This window comes from Suncus etruscus, chromosome 8 (assembly GCF_024139225.1).
Source record: "Suncus etruscus isolate mSunEtr1 chromosome 8, mSunEtr1.pri.cur, whole genome shotgun sequence".
Taxonomy (NCBI): Eukaryota; Metazoa; Chordata; class Mammalia; order Eulipotyphla; family Soricidae; genus Suncus; species Suncus etruscus.
In genome coordinates, this window is record NC_064855.1 from 114,853,445 (window position 1) to 114,880,927 (window position 27,483).

At 36.2% G+C, this 27,483-nt stretch overlaps 1 protein-coding gene across 1 annotated transcript in view; it reads right to left on the minus strand.

The window, feature by feature from the left end:
- The window catches only part of LOC126016100 (signal recognition particle subunit SRP72-like), a 190,014-nt gene extending 166,339 nt beyond the window's left edge, over positions 1-23,675 (minus strand). The window contains exon 1 of the mRNA XM_049778630.1: positions 23,385-23,675. Within this exon, the coding sequence (XP_049634587.1) occupies positions 23,385-23,630 (246 nt within the window). The 5' untranslated portion in view covers positions 23,631-23,675. The remainder of the gene's footprint in view (positions 1-23,384) is intronic.
- Positions 23,676-27,483: the final 3,808 nt, after the last annotated feature.

Below are 27,483 nucleotides of genomic sequence, written 5' to 3' on the forward strand. Positions count from 1 at the left end.
TGTTTGTACAGAAATCAACAAGTTGCTCCTAATCTCATAAGAAAATCAGAAGCCAAAATTATCCTGAAAATAATGAAGTTGAAAAACTCACATTTCCCAGTTTCAAAAATTCCTACCAAGTTACAGTAATAAGATGATTTGAGTATCAGCATGAAAAGAGAACAACACACGCAAATGAGGAAACTACAATTCACTATCTCTCATGAAAAGAGAGTTAAGAACACTTGAATTTGTGGGGGCCAGAGCGAGAGCATGGTGGGTAGGATGTTTTTCTTGTATACAATCAACCTGGTTTTGTCTGCAGTATCCATACTGTTGCATGAGCCTGTCTGGAGTGATTCCTGAGCATAGAGCCAGGAGTAACCCCTGAGCACTGCTGGGTGTGACCCCAGAACCAAATAAAAAAGAAAAAAAAGAAAAGAAAAACAAGAAAAGAAGAGATGGGGAGGAAAAGGAGGGAAGAGGAGAGGAGGTGAGGGGCGGGGAGAGGTAGGGAGTGGAAGGTACTAAAAAGGAGGGGAGAAAAGGGAAGGGAGAAGAAAGGGGACAGGAGGGGTGAAAGCGAAGGGAGAGTGAGGAGGGGAAGGGAGAGGAGAGGTGACAGGAGGGAAGAGAAGAGGAGTAGAGGGAAGAAGAGGAGAGAGTAGAAAAGAGGGGGAGAAAGGAAGGGGAAAAGGAGAGGGGAGGGGAAGTGAAGGGAGAGAAGAGAGAAAAGAGGAGAGAGGGGAGGGGAGACAGGAAGGGGGGACAGGAGAGGGGAGGATGGATGGAAAGGAAAAGAAATAAGAAGCAGAAGGCATGAGGTGGCTCAGTTGTAAAGCGCATACCTTTATATATGAGGTCCTGGGTTCAATTCCAATACTAGGGATGGTGGGAAGAAACAAATACAAACACTATCTCTTCTGCATATGATCTACAAAAGTGCTTTTTAAACGACTTCATTTAGCCTGGTCTCAGGATACAAAATAAAAATAGATGATCTTTTGTATTATTAGAATAACAATGAATGCATGAGCAACTGAATGATAAGCAATCTACAGTTGCACCCAACAAATTAGCATACTTAGGTCTAAAGTTATCAAAAATGCATGTTATATGCCGGAAATCACATCGTGCCCATGGAAGAAATCAAATATCTAGAGGCACACTGTGCTCCTAGCTTAGAAGATGAAACCTAATGACAAAATATCAGATCTCCCCAAGAGGACACAGGCAGCAGAAGGTTAGTGAAAATACTGCAATATTGGAGCCAGAGTCAGAGTCCAGTGGGTGGGCTACTTGCCTTGCACTGACTGACCATCTGGCCTCAAGAGCTTGCCAGATGTGAACCTTGAGAGCCAACCAGGTGAAGCCCTAAATGCTGCTGGGTGTGGTCATTTGGGGGAAGCCCAAGACCAATATACCACAGAAAGAAATGCAACAATAATGTGTGTACATAGGGAAAAAATGAATTTAATTTATTTTGATTTACTGAAGTACCGTGGTGCACAATATATTAATAGTAATGCATGAGGTTAGAATATTCCTTGAACCACCCCCACCACCAAAACACTGATACCTCTGCACTGATGTCCAAAGGATCCTTCTTGTCTACACCCTACAGACTCGCTTCAGCCTCATTTCAGGGGGAAGTTTTCCAGAGTTTGATTTCAGTGGCCACTGCTGGGTCCTTTGTTTTGTTTCTTTCTACTCCACATTTGAATGAGATCATCTAATGTTTTGGAAGAAAGTTATTTTTTTTTTTTTTTGGTTTTTGGGCCACACCCGTTTGACGCTCAGGGGTTACTCCTGGCTATGTGCTCAGAAATCGCCCCTGGCTTGGGGGGACCATATGGGACGCCGGGGGATCGAACCGCGGTCCTTCCTTGGCTAGCGCTTGCAAGGCAGACACCTTACCTCCAGCGCCACCTACCCGGCCCGGAAGAAAGTTATTTTAAAATGTAAATAGCAGTACAAGGAAACTAGAAAAGCTAAAATTTGGAAAGAAGAATTTGAGTGTGTGTGCCTTAAAGTATCAAGTGGAAATCTACTCAAAAATTTTTTGTTTGTTTGTTTTTGGGTCACACCCTGCAGCACTCAGGGGTTACTCCTGGCTCCATGCTCAGAAATCACTCCTGGCAGGCTCGGGGGACCATATGGTATGCCGGGATTTGAACCTATGACCTTCTGCATGAAAGTCAAACCCCTTACCTCCATGCTATCTCTCTAACCCAGAAGTCTACTCAATTTTCAGACCTAATCTATTAACTACAGTTATCCAGATTGTGTGAAATTTTGTGGCACGAGAGGAAATATGGATGCAGTGATCAATAGCATAGAGACAAACCAAAAGCAACCCCACAAACAGATCCATGACTGTGTCAAAAGTGAAAAACATAAACAACTTTATCTTTTTAAAAATAAAACTGGGGCTGGAGAGATAACAAAGGGTAGGGCGTTTGCCTTGCATGCAGGAGGACAGTGGTTCGAATCCCACATCCCATATAGTCCCTCAAGCCTGCCAGGTGCGATTTCTGAGCGTAGAGCCAGGACGAACCCCTGTGCGCTGCTGGGTGTGACCCAAAAAACTAAAACTAAAATAAAATACAATTAATAAAATAAAACTGTATTTGAACAACCTTGAGTCCATGTTTAAATTTTTTATGAAAGAGATCAGAAGCAATAAGCGCAGGGGGCAGAGTGTTTGCCTTGCACGTGGCTGACAGGTGCAATACCCGGAATTCCATATGGTCTCCCTGAGCTCAGCAGGAGAGATTCCTGATCTCTGAATGCTACTAGATGTGGCCAGATCGCATGGAGGTAGGCGTTTGCCTTGCACGCAGAAAGGTCGATGGTTCGAATTAATCCCATATGGGTCCCCCTAGTCTGTCAGGAGCGATTTCTGAGCATAGAGCCAGGAGTACAACAAACAATAACTACAAAAACCCACAAAAGCAAATCAGGGAGATGCAAATCAAAACAACGATGAGATACCACCTCACACCACAGAGAATGGCACACATCACAAAGAATGAGAACAAACAGTGTTGGCGGGGATGTGGAGAGAAAGGAACTCTTATCCACTGCTGGTGGGAATCCCGTCTAGTTCAAACCTTTATGGAAAGCGATATGGAGATTCCTTCAAAAACTGGAAATCGAGCTCCCATATGATCCAGCTATACCACTCCTAGGAATATACCCTAGGAACACAAAAATACAGTACAAAAACCCCTTCCTTACACCTATATTCATTGCAGCACTATATACCATAGCAAGACTCTGGGAAACAACCAAGATGCCCTTCAACAGATGAATGGCTAAAGAAACTGTGGTACATAAACACAATGGAATATTATGCAGCTGTCAGGAGAGATGAAGTCATGAAATTTTCCTATACATGGATGTATACGGAATCTATTATGCTGAGTGAAATAAGTCAGAGAGAGAGAGAAAAACGCAGAATGGTCTCACTCATCTATGGGTTTTAAGAGAAATGAAAGACATTCTTGCAATAATAATTTCCAGACACAAAAGTGAAAAGAGCTGGATGTTCCAGCTCACCATAGGAAGCTCACCACAAAGAGTGATGAGTTTAGTTAGAGAAATAACTACATTTTGAATTTTCCTTATAATGAGAATGTATGAGGGAAATGGAGAGCCTGTTTAGAGTACAGGCGGGGGTTGGGTGGGTATGAGGGAGACTTGGACATTGGTGATGGGAATGTTGCACTGGTGATGGGTGGTGTTCTTTACATGACTGAAACCCAAAAACAATCATGTATGTAATCAAGGTGTTTAAATAAAAAAATAAAAATTAAAAAAAAAAAAAAAGTGGGGTCAGAGCGGTGGCACTAAGGTAAGGAGTCTGCCTTGCAAGCGCTAGCCTAGGATGGACTAGTTTGTTCCCCTGGTGTCCCATATGGTCCCCCCAAGCCAGAAGCAATTTCTGAGTGCATAGCCAGGAGTAACCCCTGAGCATCAGTGGGGGTGGCCCAAAATCAAACAAAAAAAGTGACAAGGTTCAGCTCTGTGATCATGAAAGTGAGGGGGGAAGAACGACTTAATGGCATATTAAATATACAAACTATATTTAATCACAAAAATATAGAATTTTTAAAAAAATTTTCATTTGTTTCTTGGGTCACACCTGGCAGTGCTCTGGGATTACTCCTGGATCTAAGCTCAAAAATTGCTCCTAGCAGGCTCAGGGGACCATATGGGATGCTGGTGTTCGAACTTCTGACCTTTTGCATGCAAGGCAAATGCCTTACCTCCATGCTATCTCTCGGCCCCAACAATATAGTATTTCTATCAAAATTTAGAGCACTAGATTTTATGGTCACTTAGGTCTGCTCTAGTCCTTCCAAAGCCTAATGCATGACATGAAATCCATTTGAGGTTGCTTTAGAAAATCTACAACTTTTCTGCTCCCAATTTTTATTTTGTTTCCTTTGAGGGTCACACCTGGTTCCTTTTGGCGCTGTGCTTAGGTGTAGGTCATTCCTGGCTGTACTCAGGGGCCTTCTGGGATGCTGGGGATGTAATCTGGGTCAGCCTCATGCAAGGTAAACACCATCCTCACTGTGCTATTGCTCCAGCCCCATCACAAATACCCTTTTGCCCAAGAAATACAGCCCTGGTGAGCATTGGCAGCCTCCTTAGATTCAGGACAGTTAATGTTGAATTAATTTTGGTTTTACGCATTCAGATACCTTTCGTTGTGACTAAATTTACATCGATGTTCATCCACATGTCTCTATATTTCTCACAGTTGTGAAGCAAGGTATTAGGGTTTCACCCTAACGGTTTCACCCCATTTGGTTCTTCTGAAAGTGTTTCCATCCCATAAATAAAACAAGTGCTTTTCCATAAAACTCTGATTATTTAATAAAAGTGCTGCTTGAATCTGAGGTATAATTACAAATAATTGTGTCTAGCAGATATGATTACAAATAGATGCATTTTACCTCTGCATTATCATTATTTTACAAGGTTATCTCATCATTGAAGGATGGCTCTTATCATACGCCTCTTAGAAAGAGAACAATGGTAAGTTTATAGCCTTTAAGCATAGATGAGGGCCAGAACAATAGTACAGCAGGGAGAGCATTTGATTTGCATGAAGCTGATCTGGGTTCAATCTCCAGCACCCCATTTGGTTCCCCAAGCACTGCCAGGAGTAATTTCCAAGTGCAGAGCCAGGAGTAACCCAGGAAGCCCACTGGGTGTGGCCCCCTAAAACAAAAGAAAAAAAACAACCAAACAGTTCCCAACAGCACACATGATTAAGATCAACCCTGGGGCCTAATACAATCAACTTTCAACTCTTTTAATTCTCTGCAGTTGATCAAAGATTAGTTAACTTTTGAGACAGGTATTAATCGAGTTGATTCTACCAGTTTCTGAAACTGTAGTTGTAAAGAGTCTTGGGGGAGGGGCAGAGAAATAGTGCAGTGGGAGGGCTCTTGCCTTGCACGTGACAGACCTAGTTGGATCCCCCGCACCCCCATCTTGTCCCCTGAGCACCGCCATGAGTAATTCCTGAGTGTACAGCCAGAGAGAAACCCTGAGCTCCACCGGTGTGACTCAAAAACCAAAATGGAAACAAAATAAAATTGAAAGAGAAATTCCTAAGTCATTTATTACCCCTAAACCTATGGGAAGTCAGAAATGGGATTTATGGAGAGGAAAGTGGGTAAAGGTTGTTCACTGGTCAAGTGAAAAAAAAAGGAAAGAAAGGCTGGGGTCAGAGCAATAGCACAGAGGGAGGATGTTTGCCTTGCACTCAGCCTAACTGGATTTACACTGGCATCCCATATGGTCTTCTGAATCTGCCAGGAGTAATTTCTGAGCACAGCCAGAAATAGCCCCTACTTGTCATCCAGTGTGGCCCAAAACAACAACAACAACAACAACAACAACAACATAATCCTTTGGTTTCCATAGACTTCTGAGAATGAAGCATTTTTGTGGCTGGAAAGATGGTGCCCAGGTAAGGCCTTTAACTGGCCTTTTCATGTGGCTAATGTGGCTTGACTACCATCACTCCTAGATGGTCCCCCAAGCTCTACCAGGAGTGATCCCATGAGCACAGGCCCAACAGTAAGTCCTGAGCATTGCTGTGGGTGATTCCAAAAACAAGACGTACTGAAAACCCTCTTAGTTCGACATAAAATTGTTCACGAGTCTTTGTCCACGTCTGGTCCCTCACGGCCCTTGGGCAGCGTCCTGGCTCGGTGAGCCCCACAGCTGAAGTCTCCCTTGGCACCGAGAACACGGTTTCCTGGGTATCTCCAGGGGTCGATTCTGGTCCTCCAGAGAGTGAGGGAAGGACTAGCCGGTCCACCTGGGCCCTGTCTGTGGCCACCCGAGGTTCCTCTCCGTGGTCTGTGGTACAGGCCTGGCCCCAAGTCAGCGATGAGAGAGACATGGGAAACCAGAGTGTAGTGCTCTTTGTGTAGTAACCTGGGGGTCTAGTCCTGGAAATCCATTGCATTCCCCCTGATCATCTGCCAGGAGTGATCCCTGAACACAGATCCTGGGGTTGATCCAGGACTATCAGCAGGTATGATCCAAAAAGAAAACAAGAAAAAAAAAAAAGAAAAATTAAAAAATTTAAAATCTAGGGGGCCGGCAGATGGCGCTAGAGGTAAGGTGTCTGCTTTACAAGCACATAGCCAAAGAGAGGACTGCGATTCGATCCCCAGGCGTCCCATATGGTCCCCCCAAGCCAGGGGCAATTTTCTGAGGCGCTTAGCCAGGAGTGACCCCTGAGCATCAAACGGGTGTGGCCCGGAAAAACCAAAAAGAAATAAAAGTTTAAAATCGGGCTGGAGCGCTGGCATAGTGGTAGGGCATTTGCCTTACACCTGGCTAACCTAGGATCGGACTGAGCTTCTTTCCCCTGGTGTCCCATATGGTACCCCAGAGTCAGGATGTGATTTCTGTGCAACAGAGCCAGGAGTAAATTCCAAGTGACACTGGGTGTGGCCCAAGAACCAAAAAAAAATTCTTTTTAAAATAGTGTGTATTCTACATAAAACATTTGTGGGTTTTGGGGCCGGAAGATAGCACAGCAATAAGGGATTTGCCTTGCATGTCACTCGGCCCAGATGGGACCGGGTGTGATCCCGGCATCTCATATGGTCGCCCGGAGGCTGCCAGAAGTGAGTTCTCTCCCTGGACCTCTGACCCATTTCTATCAGACAGTGGGTTTTAAAATCGGAGCAAATAGAACTCACTTTGTGGTGGTGCCTTGACGGCTGCCTTTGTTTAGATTGCTATTGTGCTCTACGAGATTCTTTTCTGGTTTGTGCTTGTTGTGAATGGAAGTCTGGGCCCTCTGGTGTCATTTTCCTAGAAAACCAACGAATCATTAATTCACACACAACAACATAAAGTTCGCGTGAGCTGAGATGTGGCCTCTGAGGTCAGGAGCTCTCTGATCAGGTCCACGCAATGACTGCATGACCCGAGGCAAGTCCTCACACCCCTTGGAGAGTTCATTCTCTTAGGCAGCAAAAGAATACCAGAGTTCGGATCTAGCACAGCACACAAGGCAATCGCCTTGCACACACGAACCCAGATTCAGTTCTGGCAGGACACCAGGAGTGATCCCTGAGTGCAGAGCCAGGTCAGCCCTGAGCAGCTGGGTGTGACCCCCAAACAAAGAGACAAAGAGTAGTCAAGTTTATGGGCTACCAGGAAACAATAGAAATTCCTCTCCCCTCTCTTCCTTCTATCCTTTCTCCCTTCCTTCTTCCCATCCTTTCTCCCTTTCTTCTTTTCTTCTCCCTCTCCCTCCTTCCTTCCTTCCTTCACTCCCTCTCTTCCCCCTTCTCTTTCCCTCCTCCCTTCCATTTCTCCCATTCTCTTTCTTCCTCCCTTCCCTCTCTGTCTTTTCTTCCCTCGCTCTTTTCTTTCTTTCTCCCTTCAGTTCTCCCTTCCTTCCTTCTTTTCCTTCTTTCTTCCCTTCCCTCTCCGTCTGTCTTCCTTCTTTCCTTCCTTCCTCCGTTTATTCCATCTTTTCTTCCTTCCTTTGTTTCTGTTTATCTCTGCCACACTGCAGTGTTCAGGGGCTCTTTGCTTAGGGGGACACTTGGGAGAACCAGGTGGTACTGAGGGTCAACCATAGCTCATAAGTCATTTCTCCATTTCATACCAGAACTATTTGCTGTTGTTTGTTTTAAGGGCCCACACCTAGATATTAGCACTCGGGACTTACTCCTGACTCTGTGTTCAGGGATCACTTTTGGCAGCGTTCAGGGGAGCCACATGGAGATGCGAGGTAGAGAACCTCGCCATGGTGGCCTAGCCAGGGGAGGGAAGTGCCTCACCCAGCTGTACTCTCTCTCCAGGCCCCCTGGCTGGTTTCTTTTGTTACTGCAAATGTGTGGTTTGTATCTTTAAGCCTCACAGGTATCTTGTATCTAGAAAGCAAATTCCTAAGACCTAGGCAGAGGGAGCTGAATGGACCAGAGCATGTACTTGTGACGCTAAGACGAGTATGACAGTAAGACACGTGACATGGTATTAGATGAAGAAAAGAGGTGGGTCTAGGGCTGGAGCTGGTGGGCGCAAGGGGCAAGGCGTCTGCCTTGCAACACACTAGCCTAGGGATGGACCGCGGTTCGGTTCCCTGGTGCCTAGGATCTCCCAAGGTCAGAAGCGATTTCTGAGTGCCTAGCTAGGAGTACCCCCCCGGCGTGTGTCACCGGGGTGTGGCCCAAAAACCAAAACTAAGTGAGGTGGTTTAAAGGTGCTTAATGGTGGATTCTATAGTGTGAGGGCCCCTGAACTTCCAGCTCACAGAGACAGAAGTTAACAGGTGATTGGCAGTATCCAGGAGCAGGAGCAAAATTGGGGGGGGGGGCGGGCTCTTGTTCAACAGGGGCAGATTCAGTAGGAGACTCAGGCTGCAGTGAGACGCGATAGTATTGTTAGCACAGCCTTAGAAAAGTAGGGGCCGGAGAGATAGCACAGCGGTGTTTGCCTTGCAACCATCCAATCCAGGACCTAAGGTGGTTGGTTCGAATCCTGACGTCCCATATGATCTCCCATGCCTGCCAGGAGCAATTTCTTCATTTTAATTTATTTTAATATTTTAGTTTATTATTTTATTTTATTATTTCATTTTTTATTTTAGTTTATTATTTTTTGTTATTCATATTATTTTATTTTTTATTGTATTTTGTATTATCGTACTTTATAATATATATTTTATATATTATTTTTTATTTTATTTTATTTAAATATTAATTTTATTTTATATTATTTTATTCATCTTATTTAATTATTTTATTATTTACTTTTATTTTATTTCATCATTTCAATTTTTTTCTATTTTAGTTTTTTATTTTTTATTGTTTCGATTTTATTTTATTATTTTATTTTTATTTTAATTTATTATTTTATGTTATTTATATTATTTTATTTAATATTATTAATCTTACTTTATAATATATTTATATCATTATATTTTTATTTTTATTTTATTGTTTATTTCATATTATATTTTATTTTAATAATATTTTATATTATCTTTATTTTATATTATATTATTTAATTTCATTTAATTATTTTATTATTTACTTTTACTTTATTTCTTCATTTTAATTTGTTTTACTATTTTAGTTTATTATTTTATTTTATTATGTCATTTTTTATTTTAGTTTATATTTTAGTTTATTATTTTATGTTATTCATATTGTTTTATTTTTATTTAATTTTATATTATTTATTGTACTTTATAATATATTTTATATTATGTTATTTTTATTATATTTTATTTAAAGGTTAATTTTATTTTATATTATTTTATTTATCTTATTTAATTATTTAATTATTTACTTTTATTTTATTTCATCATTTCAATTTCTTTTCTATTTTAGTTTTTTATTTTCTATTGTTTCATTTTTATTTTAGTTTATTATTTTATTCACTGTGGTGTGAAGTTTGCTGAGAAAGAAGTCTCTTTTGAAGGAGGTTAGCAGCAGAGAGGAAGTAGACTATTTTGGGGGCCACAAACCTTTATTTATGGAAGAGACACTAAAGGGTATAGCAAGTTCAACCTGTTTGCATTGTGTCTGAGAATGATCTAAGTGGCTATATGTTACCATACCAATTGTACAGCCAATGAACAGTTTGAAGAGAAGTAATCACTCTGGTCCTTTGTCTGACAAACCCCCCTCGGTCAAGCTCAATTGAATATTCTCCTACCCAAGCCTTTCTGCTCTTCCCACAATAACTGCAGTATGCCCTTAGCCCAACATTCTGAAGTTTAAATTCAAACAGCTAACAACTGCCTCCATCATTTTGAATCTGAGCAACTGTGGGAGCAGTTCACTCTGAAACTTGTTCCCAATATTCTTAGTTGTGAACAGTAATAAGTGGCTGTGAACCCTGACTCAGTGAATTGGGATAATTTCTCGGGGAGGTAAGCATGTGCATATGGATATGAGGGGTTAAGTGTTTCACCAATGTTCAACCTAAAATGACCATGCAGCTACAGAACTCTGGAAATCTTCCATCAAAGTCTGCCTCAGGCATTATTTGATCTTTTTAGTCCCTAATGTCATCATATTGAAAATCATGCTATTCAGGGACTTAGTGACAACTAACATGGACAGAAAGAGGGAAAGAGTGTCTAATGTTTACATGGGTGGCATAAAGAATATTTGGTGCTGAACATGTATTCTTGGGATGATTCATTAACTTTTAATGGCTGATCATGAGTCACTGTGGTCTTAAGTTTGCTTAGAAAAAGAATATTCTTTTGAACTAGTTTAGCAGGAGAGAGGAAGTAGACTGGTTTGAGGGCCAGAAAACTTTACTTATGGAAGAGGCAATAAAGAGAATAGCAAGTCCAACGTTTGTGCAGTGTGTCTGAAAATGATCTAATTGGCTAAAAGTTACCATGCTAATTGTGCTGCCATTGTATAGTTTGAAGGATAGTAATGGCTCAGGCCCTTTTCTGACACTCACCCACCCTTGGCCAAGCCCCATGGAATGCTCTGCCTAACAGGCATTCCTGCCCCCCTCAACTGCAGGATGCCCTTGGCCCAAAATTCTGAAGTTTAAATTCAAACAACTAATCAACTGCCTTTGCCATTTTGATTTTGAGCATCTGCAGGAGCAGATAACTCTAAACCTTGTTCATAATATTCTTCTTTGTGAAGACTAATAAGTGGCAGTGGTCAGTGACTGAGTGAATTGGAATAATTTCTCAAGGAGGTAAGCCTATGCAGATGGGTGTGAGGGATCAAGTGTGTCCTCAGTGTCACCCATGTTCAATCTGAAATGAACATGCAACTATAGAACTCTGTAAATCTTCCATGAAAGTCTGACTAAGGAATTATTTTTTTTTTGTCCCTAAGTCATCATGTTGAAATTCATGAAACCTGGGGACTCAGGGACAACTAAAGTGGACAGAAAGACTGAGAAAGAGCGTCTAATGTTTAACATGAGTGGCATAAAGCCTATTTGGGGCTGATTGTGTATTGTTGGGGTGGATCAGTCACTATAAGTGGCTGGTCATGAGTGACTGTGTTGTGAAGTTTGCTGAGAAAGAGAAGTCTCTTTTGAATTAAGTTAGCAGGAGAGAGGAAGTAGATTGTTTTAGTCGACCACAAATCTTTACTCAAGGAAGAGGCAGTAATAGAATAGCAAGTCCAACTGTATACAGTGTACCTGCAAATAATCTAAGTGGCTAAAACTTACCATGCTAATTGTACTGCCATTCAATAGTTTGAAGGAAAATAATGGCTATGGCCCTTTTCTGACACACCCCCTCGTCCAAGCCTCATGGAATGTTCTGCCACCTTGGCCTTCCTGCCCCCCCCACCACCACCAACTGCAAGATAAGCCTTTGGCCCAGCATTCCGAAATTTAAATTTAAACAACTAATCAACTGCCTCCGCCATTTGATTCTGAGCATCTGCGGGATCAGTTCACTCTGAGTCTTGGTCCCAATATTCTTTGTGAAGGGTGATAAGTGGCAGTGGTCTGTGACTGAGTGAATTGGGATAATTTCTCAAGGAGGTAAGCCTGTGCGGATGGGTGTGAGGGGTTAATTGTGTCCTCAGTGTTAGCCATGTTCAAACTAAAATGACCATGCAGCTAGAGAATTCTGGAAATCTTCCATGAATGTCTGACTCAGGCATTATTTGAACTTTTTATTCGAAAACGTCATCATGTTGAAACTTATGAAACTCAGGGACCCAGTGAAAACTCAAGTGGACAGTAAGACTAAAGAAGTGTGTCTAATGTTTAAAAATGGGTGGCATACAGCATATTTGATGGTGATCGTGTATTGTTGAGATGGTTCTGCCACTGTTAGTGGCTTCACATGGCCTTTAACCCTCAGGTTCATGACCAGAGTACAGTAACATATTTCCCATTAGTCTGTAGTGCAGAGATCAAGGCTATCCAGGCCCTCAGTGCAGCAATCATATGCCTCACACTCTGGGTCTGAATGAACGATAACAGAGCTTGAGGTGAATGATCCCATGGAGTCAGGAACCAAATGCTGTGTCATGGTTCAATTCCCTTAACCGGCTTTGGGTCTTTAGAAGCTGAGACTGAAGGACATCTATGGGTATATAGTCAGAAAAAAGTCTGTTCCTCTCTACGATCTTCACTCTCATTGCTCCTTTTCTCTGTCTCCACAGCATTTCCTGATCTGATCCCAGATATGACCCTGAACCGGGGGATGTCTAGTTCAACTTTCAGGGTATTGCCCTTCCTCAATCCAGGGCCAGTCCAGCTACCTACCCAGGAACCGCTTCAGGTTCCGCCCCGGATGACCTTGGTCGTCGATCCCGGCGGCCCTCTTGTGCTGTCGCCTTTGCCCACAATATCCCGGGTGACGGGAGCTGCTGGACATGGACCCAGTAACGCTGAGCCTGGAGTGTTCATCTTCCAGGTTGCACCCGAGGCAGAGCTAGTGGCATCGGCAAAGCAGCCTGCCTTCCAAACGCAGGGTAGACCCAACTGGGGTGCAGCAGGATCTCTGCCTGGAGGTCCACGTTATCCTGCACCCCTTATTTCAGCATCTTCTGTAAAGAAGACCGTGGTGCCCACCACAGCCAATAGAGTCACCCAGGCTGTCCAGGGGGGCTTTGGTCCTCAAGCTCCACCCCCAGGGACCCAGGGGCAACCCATCATACTCCCATTCAATGGTGGGCCCCAGACCATGTGGGGAACTGGGGACAATGGTGTGGCCCCTGTTCAGAGCAGAGGCCCCCATGAAAAGGTCGGCGGTTCCCAGAGTGTTTATGCAAACTTTCGGCTCTGGCAGCGCTACAAGCCACTGGCCGGATTGTACTTTACTCAGGCTCCAGATACCGAAGCCTTTGCCTGCTTTCTCATGTGAGTACTTTGGAGCTTCAGGCTCTTGGGAGCTTTTCAGAAGGGGAGAGAGGAGAAGCCCTAGGAAAGGTCTTTGGGACAGCTGCAGGACTGACCAGAACCCAGACGACAGGGACTACACACACAGGAGTCACCCTCTAGTTGATAATGGTATTCGGAACTCTGTCCTTTCTGGCCAGCACAGTGAGTCCAGCCTCACTATCCACATATCCTCAGAAATGCCTTCAGAGAAGTTCTAGACTCGGTACCCCATAGTGATATTGTCATGATCTTAATGCTCAACTCAGTACCTTCATTAGAGTCCAAGCCCAGCCTCTGAAAACTCAGGAACAATTCTCAGTTCCTATGAAAATATCTGAGCACATGTGAACATTGGTGAGAGAGGCCATCTCTGTCTAGGGCTTGGGGTGGGGGTGGGGTATCTCAAAGCACCTCTCACAATTGAGGGTAGACACTAGTATGATAAGTAGGGTGGATTGTGGAAAATAAAACTCCAAGGTGGAGTGTAAAAAGTACTGTCAAGGGCTGTTAGCACTGGAGTGGAGATAGACATGTTTGGGGCAGAACTTGACCCTGACTGTGATGTTCTAGCCCTGTCTTACGCTCGCTGGCCCGCTTGAAGCCCACTATGACTGTAGAGGAAGGCCTGGGAAAGGCGATGCAGGAATGGCAGCACATAAGCAAGTCTGAGCAAGAGATCTACTATGGCATGGCGACTAAGTGAGTGTGGCTTCGGGTTCAGACTGGAGAGGTCCTGGTTGACTGCAAGCCTGGGGTTACTGGGGCCTCTCCTGACCCTGTGTGGGGTCAGGAAAGAGCACAGGGGCCCTGCAACCCAGAAAGACCCTGCCCTGCAGAAGCTTCTCCCTCCCTGGGGCCCGAGGCATTCCCCAGCCCCAATTTGGGACCCAGACATTACACCCTTGACCTAAATGCTCTGAACTTCCTACAAAAGATGTAGTCTGTACTGGGTACACAGGAACTTATTTCACGCCCCCATTCTCAACAGTCCTGGGTTTCTTAGCCACAACAACCCCAAGTCCCCTTCTCCATTGCCCCTGCATGGCCTTGGATTCTGTTCGAGTCAGGCTAGGACTCTCTCAGAGGGATTGTGCTCCCCCACTCCAGGTTCAAGGAGTTTGAAACAGAGGAACAGATGCAGGCACCGAAACTGCAGTGCGGCAGTGGGGAGCCGGTCCTACAATCCTCCACCCTTCCAAAGCCTGAGCTTCAGGGGACACCACCTACGGATGTGGGCCAACAGTCAGGTAGGACCCTGTACCCACAGGGAAAGGCTACAGGTCATAACGAGGACCCTGTGGGTCTTTCCCTTCGCAGGAGCCTTTGGCCTTCAGAACCTCCCCAGTCCTGGAGCTCAGCTGCTCCTGGTCACCTGTGTTTCTTTGTCCTTTACCCTGCCAGTTTCTTACATGCTCCACTTAAAAGAGGATAGGAGCCCTGCAGACACTTTGTCCCCTCCTCACACTGAGGGTCTCCTCAACTCTACTCCAGGCAAAGGGTTCAGGGATCCTTACACAGCCTTCAGGTACCTTGCCCCCAACTCTTCCTCAATGCCATGTGTTTGTGCAGGAACATGGGTCCCTTACCCTCTTCTTCCTGCCTTCTCCTTAGCCTGTGTCACGGGGAATGCCAGTCCACAGGCCCTGGCACCTCTACCCACAAAACCCAAGGATCAGAGTCTCCCCAGGACCCAGGCACCTTCTGAGATCCCCGCTGAAGCTGTGGAAGAGTATATAGAAATAATGAACGATCTTCTGACGGACCACAAAATGGAGGAGTCCAGGAAAGATCTAGAGGAGGAGGAGGACAGGACTTGGTGTAACCCAAATATGCTGAGCTATCTGGATGAGCTGTGCTCCCAGAAGGATTTTGTTACCAAGGTAGCTGGGAGGGTGATGGATAGTGGGATGGTGCTGGGTTATCTATAATATCTTTTCTGTGTCTAAGCTGTAAAGAAAGCCCGTGTGTGTCTGTATGGCCATTGGTGCATGCTTGGGTTTAGTTTCTATGGATGATTGTACATATCTATCTGTATATGTTTTTGGCACATGTGTTCATGTGTGAACACCTAAGTTTTCATAATTAGGTGTTGTGAACAGCCATTCAGGCCCCCACACTGTGCCTGAGAATGGAGTGTGTTTGCTCCATCCTTTCCTCCCATTAGTAATCCTTAACCTATTTCCTTCTGCCCAGGTGGAGGCCATCATTGACGATCGGTTCCTGGGACACCTGCTCTCCTCAGAGCCCCAGTTGGATATCTCAACCCTTGCAAAGGAATTGGAAGAGGTGGAAGGATTCAGCCCCTCACAGGTGAAGAGCCAGATGCAGCTGCAGTGTTAGCTCAGGGAGGGGACTCCATTGAACCTCAGAGAGGAGGGACATGGACATGGGGGTGAAAGGAGGGACTGTGGGACATCAGGAACCTGATAGGCATCAATAAAACTGGGGTTGTCCATTTTTTAGAAGACGTGGGTCACATAGTCCCCCACATAACTCAGCACTGCACACCGTTCTCTTATCTACCACCTTTCCCTCCTTCCCCCAGCTTACGGATGAGAACCTGCAGGCCCTGCTTGATGAGCAGACGGGGAAGGCTCATCTCTGCCACCAGAAGACCCACAAGGACTCAATTCCAGAGGGGATTTCAGCCAACATCGGTGCCCCGACACCCACCCAGGCCAGCAGGCCAAGGGCGAGCGCTGCTACTTCCACCTGTGTGCCAACAAGTTCTTCGGGACAAACTCCAAGGCCTGTCATTCAGTTGGCAACTGAAGCCTCTGAACCCAAACCCAGCCAGTGTCCCCACCCTGTTCTCACCACCCTGGGCAGTAGGGCTGACCACATCCTGGAAAAGGACCCTCTTGGCATTTTGATGCCTGGGTCTAATGAGAGATCTGAGGAGGACGATCTTCCCAGCCTGGCCTTTCTCCTGGATCCTTGCCAGAGCCGGCAGCCCCGTGGCTTGCCTCTGAGACCTGCCCCTGCCCCTGGCCCCCAGAAGCCTAGAAATAGTCTCAGGTCTTGCACTCCTTTGAGAAGGGCCATCCACACCTCTGAGCCTAATACTGGCCCATCTAAGAAACGCAGACGTTTGGGGAGGGGCCCAAACATGTGAAATATCAAACCTCTGCTTATAGTTGAGACTTCCTAAACACAGTTCCTTGTGAAAAACCAGACCTAATGACCAAACGTCTCCCTCTGTCTGAGAAATTTAACCATAGTGTTATATAAAAAAGATATAATAATATATAACATATACAAATAGAGATAATTTTAATGTGACATATCTCTATGTGAGTTGTTAGAATAAGAATTTGAAGCAAGATCCTCTTAGTAATTAGTGAAATAAAATCATTGGAAAATGTACTTTTTTATTTTGAAAATGTTATATATAGAACAAATTAGCATAGCACTTAAAATAAAAAATAAAAAAAAAACAAAAAAATACAAAAAAATACATAAAGGTGTAATGAAGAATGTACTCAAGGCAATGGAAAGAGTTAAAAAGCTTAGATTAAGTTTATTGAAAATAGGGCTCTCTGGCTCATTTTAGAATAACTACTCTTGCCCAAAACCGACTGGAAAGATGAAGTAGCTACAAAAGTTAGTATTGTAATGAGATATTTAGCATGATAAGAAATACCATAATAATATCAGTAAGCTTTCTATAACTGATCCTGTAGAACTTGTAATTTTAAGTATCTCTTGTACAATTTTGTCAATTCGATAACTATAATTCAATTTATTTCCTAGCACTATTTTCTTTAGAAGTTCTTCACCAAGGATCTGCCCAAGGAAACTGGGACTTTTTGTTCACCTGTTTCTCCAGTATTGTAAGTTGCGATTTATTTGGCTCTAGCCTTCCCCTGCCTTATTATGGTAAGTAAGAGTTCTGAGTTCTTAAGTATAAAATTTTCTTACCTTTTAAGCAGTGGGGCACATTCTAAGCACTTTGTGGGGAACTATAAACTTTTCCAGAGTTTATTTATACATTTTATTTAAGTTTTATATAAGTTAGTTGTTTATTTTGATTCATTTATTTGTTAAGCATTGATTCCTAACATTAGTTTCAGGTATACAAACTTACAGATATTTCATTTGTCCATGGTCTGAGTAAAGAACTAAGAAACAAGATGATCTTATAAGATGTAGAAAACAATTGACACAATGGAATCTCTCTTCGTTCTTTGTGTGTTTTGGGAGTTTCTTTTAGGTGTCTTTTAATTTGTTTGTTTGTTTGTTTTGTTTTTAAGGTAAGAGAGTCAGGAAATAAGCCTCTTGTTCCTGGTCTGTTTCAGGGAGTAAAACAGTGGTTCTTCAATGTCTGTAGAATACATTACTCACTCAGGAGTTGTAAAATTTTGTTACACTTCAGACTAATACAACTAGTATTTCTATGGGTAGGACACATATCTATGTCTACAATTTCCCCCTATGATTTCAGCGAATAGTCCAGATGAGCTTCAGACTTGAATTTGATCAGGATAACTGGAACAGGATGCCATGTTTTGGATGATGGCTTTGGAAGATCTATTTATAAAAACTAGACAAGTCAGTCACTTTATACCCTCATTGGGTATTTCTTGGTATTGGTATTGGGTATTTCATTGGTATTGGTGTTTCTTATTGTTGGTCATACATATGTGCTCCATTTGCTTTGTTAGGCCACGTAGAGTAGGCTAATTAATTGGTTTTACATATTTATCATTCATGTATGAATTTAAATATTAGCTCATACTCCCATTAGTGCTTCATATTATCCAGTTTATTTTAGTTTAATCTCTTTGGAAGCAATGGTTAATTTGTTTCTTTTGTTTTAAAGTGCCTATGGAGGACATTTGTCCATTTGTCAATTGTTGCATTTCTTTTTGTTTTTGCCAATAGGATACTACCAAAATGTTGACTTTTTGATTCTCTTCCAGCTGTACCTGTAGCAAGTAAATGTACAAACTTTTACATTGCAGTTTCACTCCTATACAGTGTTTTATTCAGAAATAAAATATATAATATATTTTCACCATATCACATGAAACCAAAACATGCTTTAAACTAAATCTAGATATTCCATCATATTAAGTTACTCATAACATAATTACTCTGCTATAGTATCTAAATTGTTATTTAATTTTTATAATTTTACTCATAATTACATTAAATAATTTGTTGTATAGAATGAATTAAAGTTATATTCTATTTATTTAAATAGAATTACATATTACAAATTAGTTTTACTTTTACTGAGGCATATCATTGATGCTAGAATCTCATGCGTAGAATGCTTCACTACCATACCCAAGCATTCTCAGTGTTGGCTTCCCTCTACCAGTGTAACAAGTATCTCTTCCTTCAGCTGCCAGGTAAGCTTAGTTCTGTTATTCATATTTTTAAAAGATCATTAATTTCTTTTTAAATTTAATAAAATGAGTCAAAACATTTAAGTTTTTATATTATTTTATGCTATATCATATTATGTTTGTACGTTTCTATACAAATATCGACCTCCATATTAAAGTGTTATAAGACTTACTAGCTAGGTTACACTATATAAGACTTACAATTTTATTACTTGTTCATTCTTTTCTCCTTGAAATGTAGTTTTCTTGTAGTACAGAAAAATTCACATTAGTTAGAGTTGCAACAAGTGTGTATCTTGAGGAGAAAATTTTTAATTTTTTCTTGTGTAAAAGTAATAAAAAATTTTGTACTATTCATTTCTCCCTCATCATTTGCATCTAAGCTTTTTCTCTTCAGGGTGAATTCAATATTTTTCTAAGCCTGTTCACACTTGTCTCACTTTTATTCTTACACTATCACTTAATTTGTTTTCTAAAAAATTCTCCCTATATAAAACAATATACAAATATCTGGAAGATTTATTCCTACCATCTATATAAGAAATATAAATCAGCTAAACAATATATATATTTACATTTCCTTAAGTAATATTTTATTTTAATATTATTTTTTATATTATCTTTAATTTATATTTTATTACTTTATTTAACTTATTTAATTATTTTATTATTTACTTTTACTTTATTTCTTCATTTTAATTTGTTTTACTATTTTAGTTTATTATTTTATGTTATTCATATGATTTAATTTCTTATTTTATTTTATATTATTTATCGTACTTTATAATATATTTTATATTATTATTTTATTTTATTTTATTTCAATATTAATTTTATTTCATACTATTTTATTTATCTTATTTAATTATTTTATTATTTACTTTAATTTTATTTCATCATTTCAATTCATTTTTCTATTTTAGTTTATTATTTTTATAGTTTTATTTTTATTTTAGTTTATTATTTTATTTTTTATTTTAGTTTATTATTTTATGTTATTTATGTTATTTTATTTTATATTATTTATTTCTCCTTTATAATATTCATATTTTATTTTTTATTTTCTTGTTTTATTTGATCTTATATTTATTTTAATATTATTTTTTATATTATCTTTATTTTATATTATATTATTTTATTTAACTTATTTATTTTATTATTAACTTTTACTTTATTTCTTCATTTTAATTTATTTTACTATTTTAGTCCATTATTTTATTTTATTATGTCATTTTTTATTTTAGTTTATTATTTTAGTTTATTGTTTTATGTAATTCATATTATTTTATTTTATATTATTTATAGTACTTTATAATCTATTTTTATATTATATTATTTTTATTTTATTTTATTTAAATATAAATTTTATTTTATTTTACAATATTTTATTTGTCTTATTTGATTATTTAATTATTTACTTTTATTTTATTTCATCATTTCAATTTATTTTTCTATTTTAGTTTATTATTTTTATAGTTTTATTTTTTATTTTAGTTTATTATTTTAAGTTATTTATATTATTTTATTTTATATTATTCATCTTACTTTATAATAATTATATATGATTTTATTTTTAATTTATTTTATTTAAATATTAATTTTATTTGTTATATTATTTTATTTATCTTATTTAATTATTTTAGTATTTACTTTTTTATTTCAACATTTCAATTTTTTTCTATTTTAGTTTATTATTTTTTATGTTCCATTTTTACTTTAGCTTATTTTATTTTATTTGTCATTTTATTTTTTATTTATTATTATTTATCTTACTTTATTATTATATTATTTTTATTTAATCATTTTATTTTATCTCATTATTTTAGTTTATTATTATATATTTTATTTTATTTCATTAATTTATTTTCTATTTTATTGTATTGTGTTGCAACTCTAATGCCATAGCACTCTTACCAATGCTGCGACCCATGAAATTGTGTGTGCGTGTGTGTGTATTTTGTGACTCACCGTTGATGCACAGGGATCAATTCGTTCTATCCACTCAGAAATCCCTCGAAGTTTGGGTGACCATCTTAGAACTCCAGTGGATTGAAGCACAGTGATTCTTTATGTTCCTGCATGCAAGGCACAAACTCCCTACTAGATGCTCCACGACTGCAGTTACTGAAATCTTTGTTTTCTTTTTTTTTTGCGTCTTTGTCGAAAACTGTTAACGCTCAGGGCATACTTCCATCATGTGAACCCTGGGGTCTAACACATAAGTCTACCGTGCTTGTCTGCTTCTCTAAATTTTCTATTATCAGAGTATATTGTATTTAATATTTATTCATTTTTGCATATTTTAGTATATTTTATTTATCTATTTTATGTTTAATTTTATGTTCTTTTCTTTATTATTTTATTTATATTTCACTTTTTATTTTATTTAATATTATTTATTTTTATTTTATCTTATTTCATTATTTTATTTTTCTCATTTTAATCTACTGTATTTTAATTTACTATTTTTTATTTTAATGTATTATTATTGAACATTTTATTTTAATTTTATTAAATTAAATTTTGTTTATATTTTATTTTATTTATTTTACTTATTTATTCATATAATTTATTTTATTGTATTTTATTGTATGTTATTTATCTTGTTTATTATTATATTCTTTTTAATTCATTTCATTTTTCTTTTATTTTTTCTTTTATATTTCATTTAATTTTAATTTTTATTATAATTTTAATTTTATTTTATTTTATTTATCAATTTTTATTATTTTATTTTATTTATTTTAGTTTATTGTTTTCTTTTATTAATGTATTATTATAATTTAGTTTATTATTTTATTTTATTATTTTATTTTTTATTTATTTTATACTTTATAATATTTTTCTTACTTTATAATTATATTTTTATTATTATATTTTATTATTTTAGTTGATCTTATATTTTATTTTAATATTAATTTTTATATTATCTTTATTTTATATTATATTATTTTATATAACTTATTTAATTATTTTATTATTTACTTTTATTTTATTTCTTCATTTTAATTTATTTTACTATTTTAGTTTATTATTTTATTTTTTGGTTTTTTATTTTAGTTTATTATTTTATGTTATTCATATTATTTTATTTTTATTTTATTTTATATTTATCTTACTTTATAATATATTTTATATTATATTATTTTTTATTTTGTTTAAATATTTATTTTATTTTATATGATTTTATCTTATTTAATTATTTTATCATTACTTTTATTTTCTTTCTTTCTTTTTTTTTTTTTTTTTGTGGTTTTTGGGTCACACCCGGCAGTGCTCAGGGGTTATTCCTGGCTCCAGGCTCAGAAATTGCTCCTGGCAGGCACGGGGGACCATATGGGACGCCGGGATTCGAACCAATGACCTCCTGCATGAAAGGCAAACGCCCTACCTCCATGCTATCTCTCCGGCCCACTTTTATTTTATTTCATCATTTCAATTTATTTTTCTATTTTAGTTTATTATTTTTTATTGTTTCAATTTTATTTTAGCTTATTATTTTATTTTTATTTTAGCATATTATTTTATGTTATTTATATAATTTTATTTTATATTATGTATCTTATTTATAATATTTTTTTCTTTCTTTTTTTTTTTTTTCAGAACACCAGTGTATTAATAAGGTCTTTTTTTGTCACATAATATTTATAAGCAGATATTGGAATGCTCAAAAGATTCACTTTGAGTCTCCTAAAACATGATTTTATCAAATGTGGCTTGACAGGACAAGTATCTTCAGAGTCTAGTCCAAATAGTTTCTGTTTGAATTCTAGCAAACCAGATAGCATGCCATGTTTGGAAAACTGAAAAAAACAAATAACATCACACAAAGAGAAAGGACACAACACATACCAAGGTGGATAAATGCCAATTATTGTGAAATTGTGAGTCCCTGTCATCTTTGCAAGCTGGGTGGTACAAATAGGTCAAATCTGACTTAGGCAGTTTGAAGACATTTTCCTATTTTGAAGCACAAGAAAATCATCAGATGAAAATGTGGACATGAGAGAGAAATGAGTAGTTCTGTGCTTCTTGCTGTTACCTTTATTATGTTGCTAGCGTCACTGAGTAGTTTCAAAACAGCCTGCAAGAAGTGTTCTAATCACCAACCACCTTTCCCACCTTTCTTCTTTTTCTGCTGCTGTTACTTTTTTGTTGCTGGAGCACCTGCTGGCTTCTGATGTCGTGGGGGTATAATAATTATAATATAATTACTTGTAGATGCAGATGGTGCTGCAGTATTACCAGGTCTGGCGGAGGTGGGTGGGCTGCTCAGAGTTTTACTTGCATCCAGTTCAGATGAAGCACCTGCAGTGGCTCCCTGGGTCCCTTTTCCAATCTGATCCTTCTTTTTACCCTTCTTCCTTCCTCGGTAGTAGGATCGCTCTCGCATTGGCAGCCATCTTTCCGGATCTGGGGTCACTTTGGGGTCATAGTTCTTGGGCAGTTTGCCTTTCGTTTTCTTTTTCTTCTTTTTCAAATCTCCCTGCCCTTGTTCCTTTGGTTGACTATCTCCAGCAACTTTTCCACCTTTCTTCCGAATATATGTGGCAGCAGGAGAATTTTCAAGCGCCTCAACATCAACTTTCAGAGACATACTATCTGACGAGGGCAAATGTTTACTAAGAGCTTTTGCTTTCTCAGGATCTACAAGTGAGTAAGCGTAATAAGCTGTGCCAGCGTGTGAATATCTTTTGGGTTTTGTTTCCATAGCTGTTCAAGATCACTAATTGCCTCCTTTTTCCACCCATATTTGAGTTTGAAATTTGCAGCTTCTCTTATCAAAGACAAATGAGCCGGAGATTTGGGCTGATGGTTTTGATACCACTGGATAGCTTGTGTGAAGACTTCTATGGCACTATCAATATCTTCTTCATGGCTATACATGGTCACTAGTGCAGACACCATGCCTGGTTTATGCTTTAACTCTTCTATGCTTCTTAATATTAGACATGCTTTGGAAATAATAATATAATATTTATAATATTATAATTTAATATTATATTATAATATACAATATATAATATAATATTATAAATTTATAGTTTATAAATTATATATATTTATAATATTTTATATTATTTTATTTTTATAATTTATTTATAAATATATAAATATATTATAATATAATATATATTTATATAAAATTTAATAAAATTTATAAATAAAATATATATTATAAAAATTTATATAAAATTTAATAAAATATAAATATATATTATAAATATGTGTATTATATATTATTATAAATATATTATATTTATTTTTATAATTTAATATTATATATATATAATATATATATTATAAATTTATAATTTATAATAATATAATATTTTATATTATTTTATTTATATTTATTTTATTAAATATTAATTTTATTTTTATATTATATTATTTATCTTATTTAATTCTTTTATTATTTACTTTTTATTTCATCATTTCAATTTATTTTTCTATTTTAGTTTATTAATTTTCTATTGTTTCATTTTTTATTTTAGTTTGTTATTTTATTTTTTATTTTATTTAATATTATTTATCTTACTTTATTATTGTATTGTTTCTATTTCATCATTTTATTTTACCTCGTTATTTTAGTTTATTATTATCTATTTTATTCTATTTCATTAATTTATTTTCTATTTTATTGTATTTTACTTTATATTTTATTTTATTTCTTTTTCTATTTTGCTGCAGGCTACACCCAGTGTAGTTCAGGAGTTCCTCTGGCTCTTTACTCAAAAACTGTTTCTGGCTAGGAGAACAGTATGGAATGCCTGTGGAGGAGACCACAGGTGTCGTAGGTGTTTGCCTGCAACTCTAATGCCATAACACTCTTACCAATGCTTTGGACCTTGGAGGATGTGTGTGTGTGTGTGTGTGTGTGTGTGTGTGTGTGTGTGTGTGTGTGTGTGTGTGTGTGCGTGTGTGTGCGTGTGTGTATTTTGAGTCTCACCGGTGGTGCTAAGAGGTCACTCTGAACTGTGCATTCAGAAATTACTCCTGGTGTGGGAGACCATATAGAATTCCAGTGATCAAAGCACAGTGAGTCTCTAAGTTCGTGCATGCAAGGCGCAATCTACCTACTAGTTGCTCTACAACTCCAGCTACTGAAATCGTTTTTTTCTTTTTTTGTCCACATCTGTTAATGCTCAGGACCTACTTTCACCATGTGAAGCAAGTTCTCTAACACATCAATCTATCATCCTTTTCCACTTCTCTAAATATTCTATTCTCAGAATATATTATATTTTAATATTTTTATTTATTTTATTCTTTTATTTATTTATGTATTTGTTTATCTATTTTTTGTTTTTTGGCCACACCTGGTAACACTCAGGAGTTATTCTGGTTATGCGCTCAGAAGTCATTCATTTTATTTTACTTTTTATTTAATTTTATTTTTATTTTATCTTATATTATTTATCTTGCTTTAATATTATATTCTGTTTTATTTTATTTCACTATTTCATTTTATATTTGTAATTTCTTAGTTTATTATATATTTTATTTTAATATTTATTTAACTTCATTTTTTAATTTTTTATTTATCTATGTTATTATTTCATTTTATTTTATTATTTTATTTTATTTTAATATTTTAGTTTATTTCTTTCTTTTAATATTTCATTATTTTATTTTAGTTCATTATTTTGGTTTATTATTTTATTTTGTTTTATTTTATTTTTTATTATTTATCTTACTTTATAATTATATTCTTTCTAATTTTATTTTTATTTTATTATATTAATTTATTTTATATTTTATTTAAATATTTATTTTATTTTATATTTTATTTTATATTATTTTTATTTTATTTTATTTGTCTTATTTTATTATTTTATTATTTACTTTTATTTTATTTCATTATTTTACTTTATTTTATTATTTCTCTTTATTGTTTCATTTTTTATTTTGGCTTATTATTTCATTTTATTTTATTTTTTCATTTTTTATTTTAGTTTATTATTTCATTTATATTATTTTATTTAAATGTTATATTATATTATTCATCTTAATTTGTTATATTTCATTATTTTATTTAAATTATTTTAGATTATTTTTTATATTTTATTTTATGTTATTAATTTTATTTTATTTTTTATTATATTTTATTTTATCTTATTTTATTTTATATTTTGCTGCGGGCTACACCTAGTGTACTTCAAGTGTTACTCTGGCTCTGAGCTCAAAAACTGTTTCTGGCCAGGAGAATAATAAGGAATGCCTGAGGATCAAACCACAGGGTGACGGGTGACATAGGTGTTTGCCTGCATTTCTAATGCCATAACACTCTTACCAATGCTGCGGCCCATGGAAGACTGTGTGTGTGTGTGTGTGTGTGTGTGTGTGTGTGTGTGTGTGTGTGTGTGTGTGTGTGTATTTGTGTGTGTGTATTTGTGTGTGTGTGTGTGTGTGTGTGTGTGTGTGTGTGTGTGTGTGTGTGTGTGTGTGTGTGTGTGTATTTTGAGCCTCTGGGTGATGCTCAGGGGTCACTCTGAGCTATGCACTCAGAAATCGCTCCTGGTTTGGGGGACCATAAAGGACTCCAGTGGATGGAAGCACAGTGAGTCTCTAAGTTCGTGCATGCAAGACAAAATCCCTACGAGATGCTCTACCACTCCAGCTACTCAAAACTTTGTTTTCATTTTTTGCCTCTTTGCCCACAACTATTAACGCTCAGGGCTTATTTTAACCATGAGAAGGATGGTCTATAACACATAAATCTATCATCCTTTTCTGCTTCTCAACATTTTTATTATCAGATTATATTTTAATATTATATTTATATATTTTATTATTTTATATTACTATTTTATTGTATTTTATTATTTTATTTATTCATTTATTTTATTTTTAATTTTCTTTTCTTTATTATTTTACTTCATTTTATTTTACTTTTTATTTTATTACATTTTATTTATTTTTATTTTATTTTATTATGTTATTTTATTTCATTATATTTTCTTATTTCATTTTATTGTCTTAATTTATTGTTTTATATTTATATTTTTATTTTATATTATTTTAATATGATTAAATTTCATTTTATTTTATTAAGTTTATGAATTTAATTTTATTTATTATATTATATTTAATTTCATTTTATTTATATATTTTATGTATTTATTTTATTTCATTTCATTTATTTTTTATTTTATTTTATATAATTTATCATACCTTATTCCTATTTTATTTTATTATTATAGTTTATAATTTATTTCATTTTAAATTTTATTTTATGTCATTTTGTTTGTTATTTTTTAGTTCTCTTTTCTCATTTTTATTTACTTTTACTTTTTTCAATATTTTATTTTACTTTATTATTTTATTTTACTATATCATTTTTATTTTATTTGTATTTTATTATTTTATTGTTCATTTAATTTTGATTTTAATTTAATTTAATTTTTATTTTATTTTATATTATTTTATTTCTCTATTTTTATTATTTTATTTTACTTTATTGTTTTAGTTTATTGTTTTCTTTTATTATTTCATTATTATAATTTAGTTTATTATTTTAGTTCATTATTTTATTTATTTATTTATTTATTTATTTTTTTTTGGTTCACCACAGCTCTCATTATTTTATTTATTTTATATTTTATATTATAATATTTTCTTACTTTATAATTATATTCTTTATTATTTTATTTTATTTTTATATCATTTTATTACTTTATTTGATCTTATATTTTATTTTAATATTAATTTTATTTTATATTATCTTTATATTATATTATTTTATTTTATTAACTTA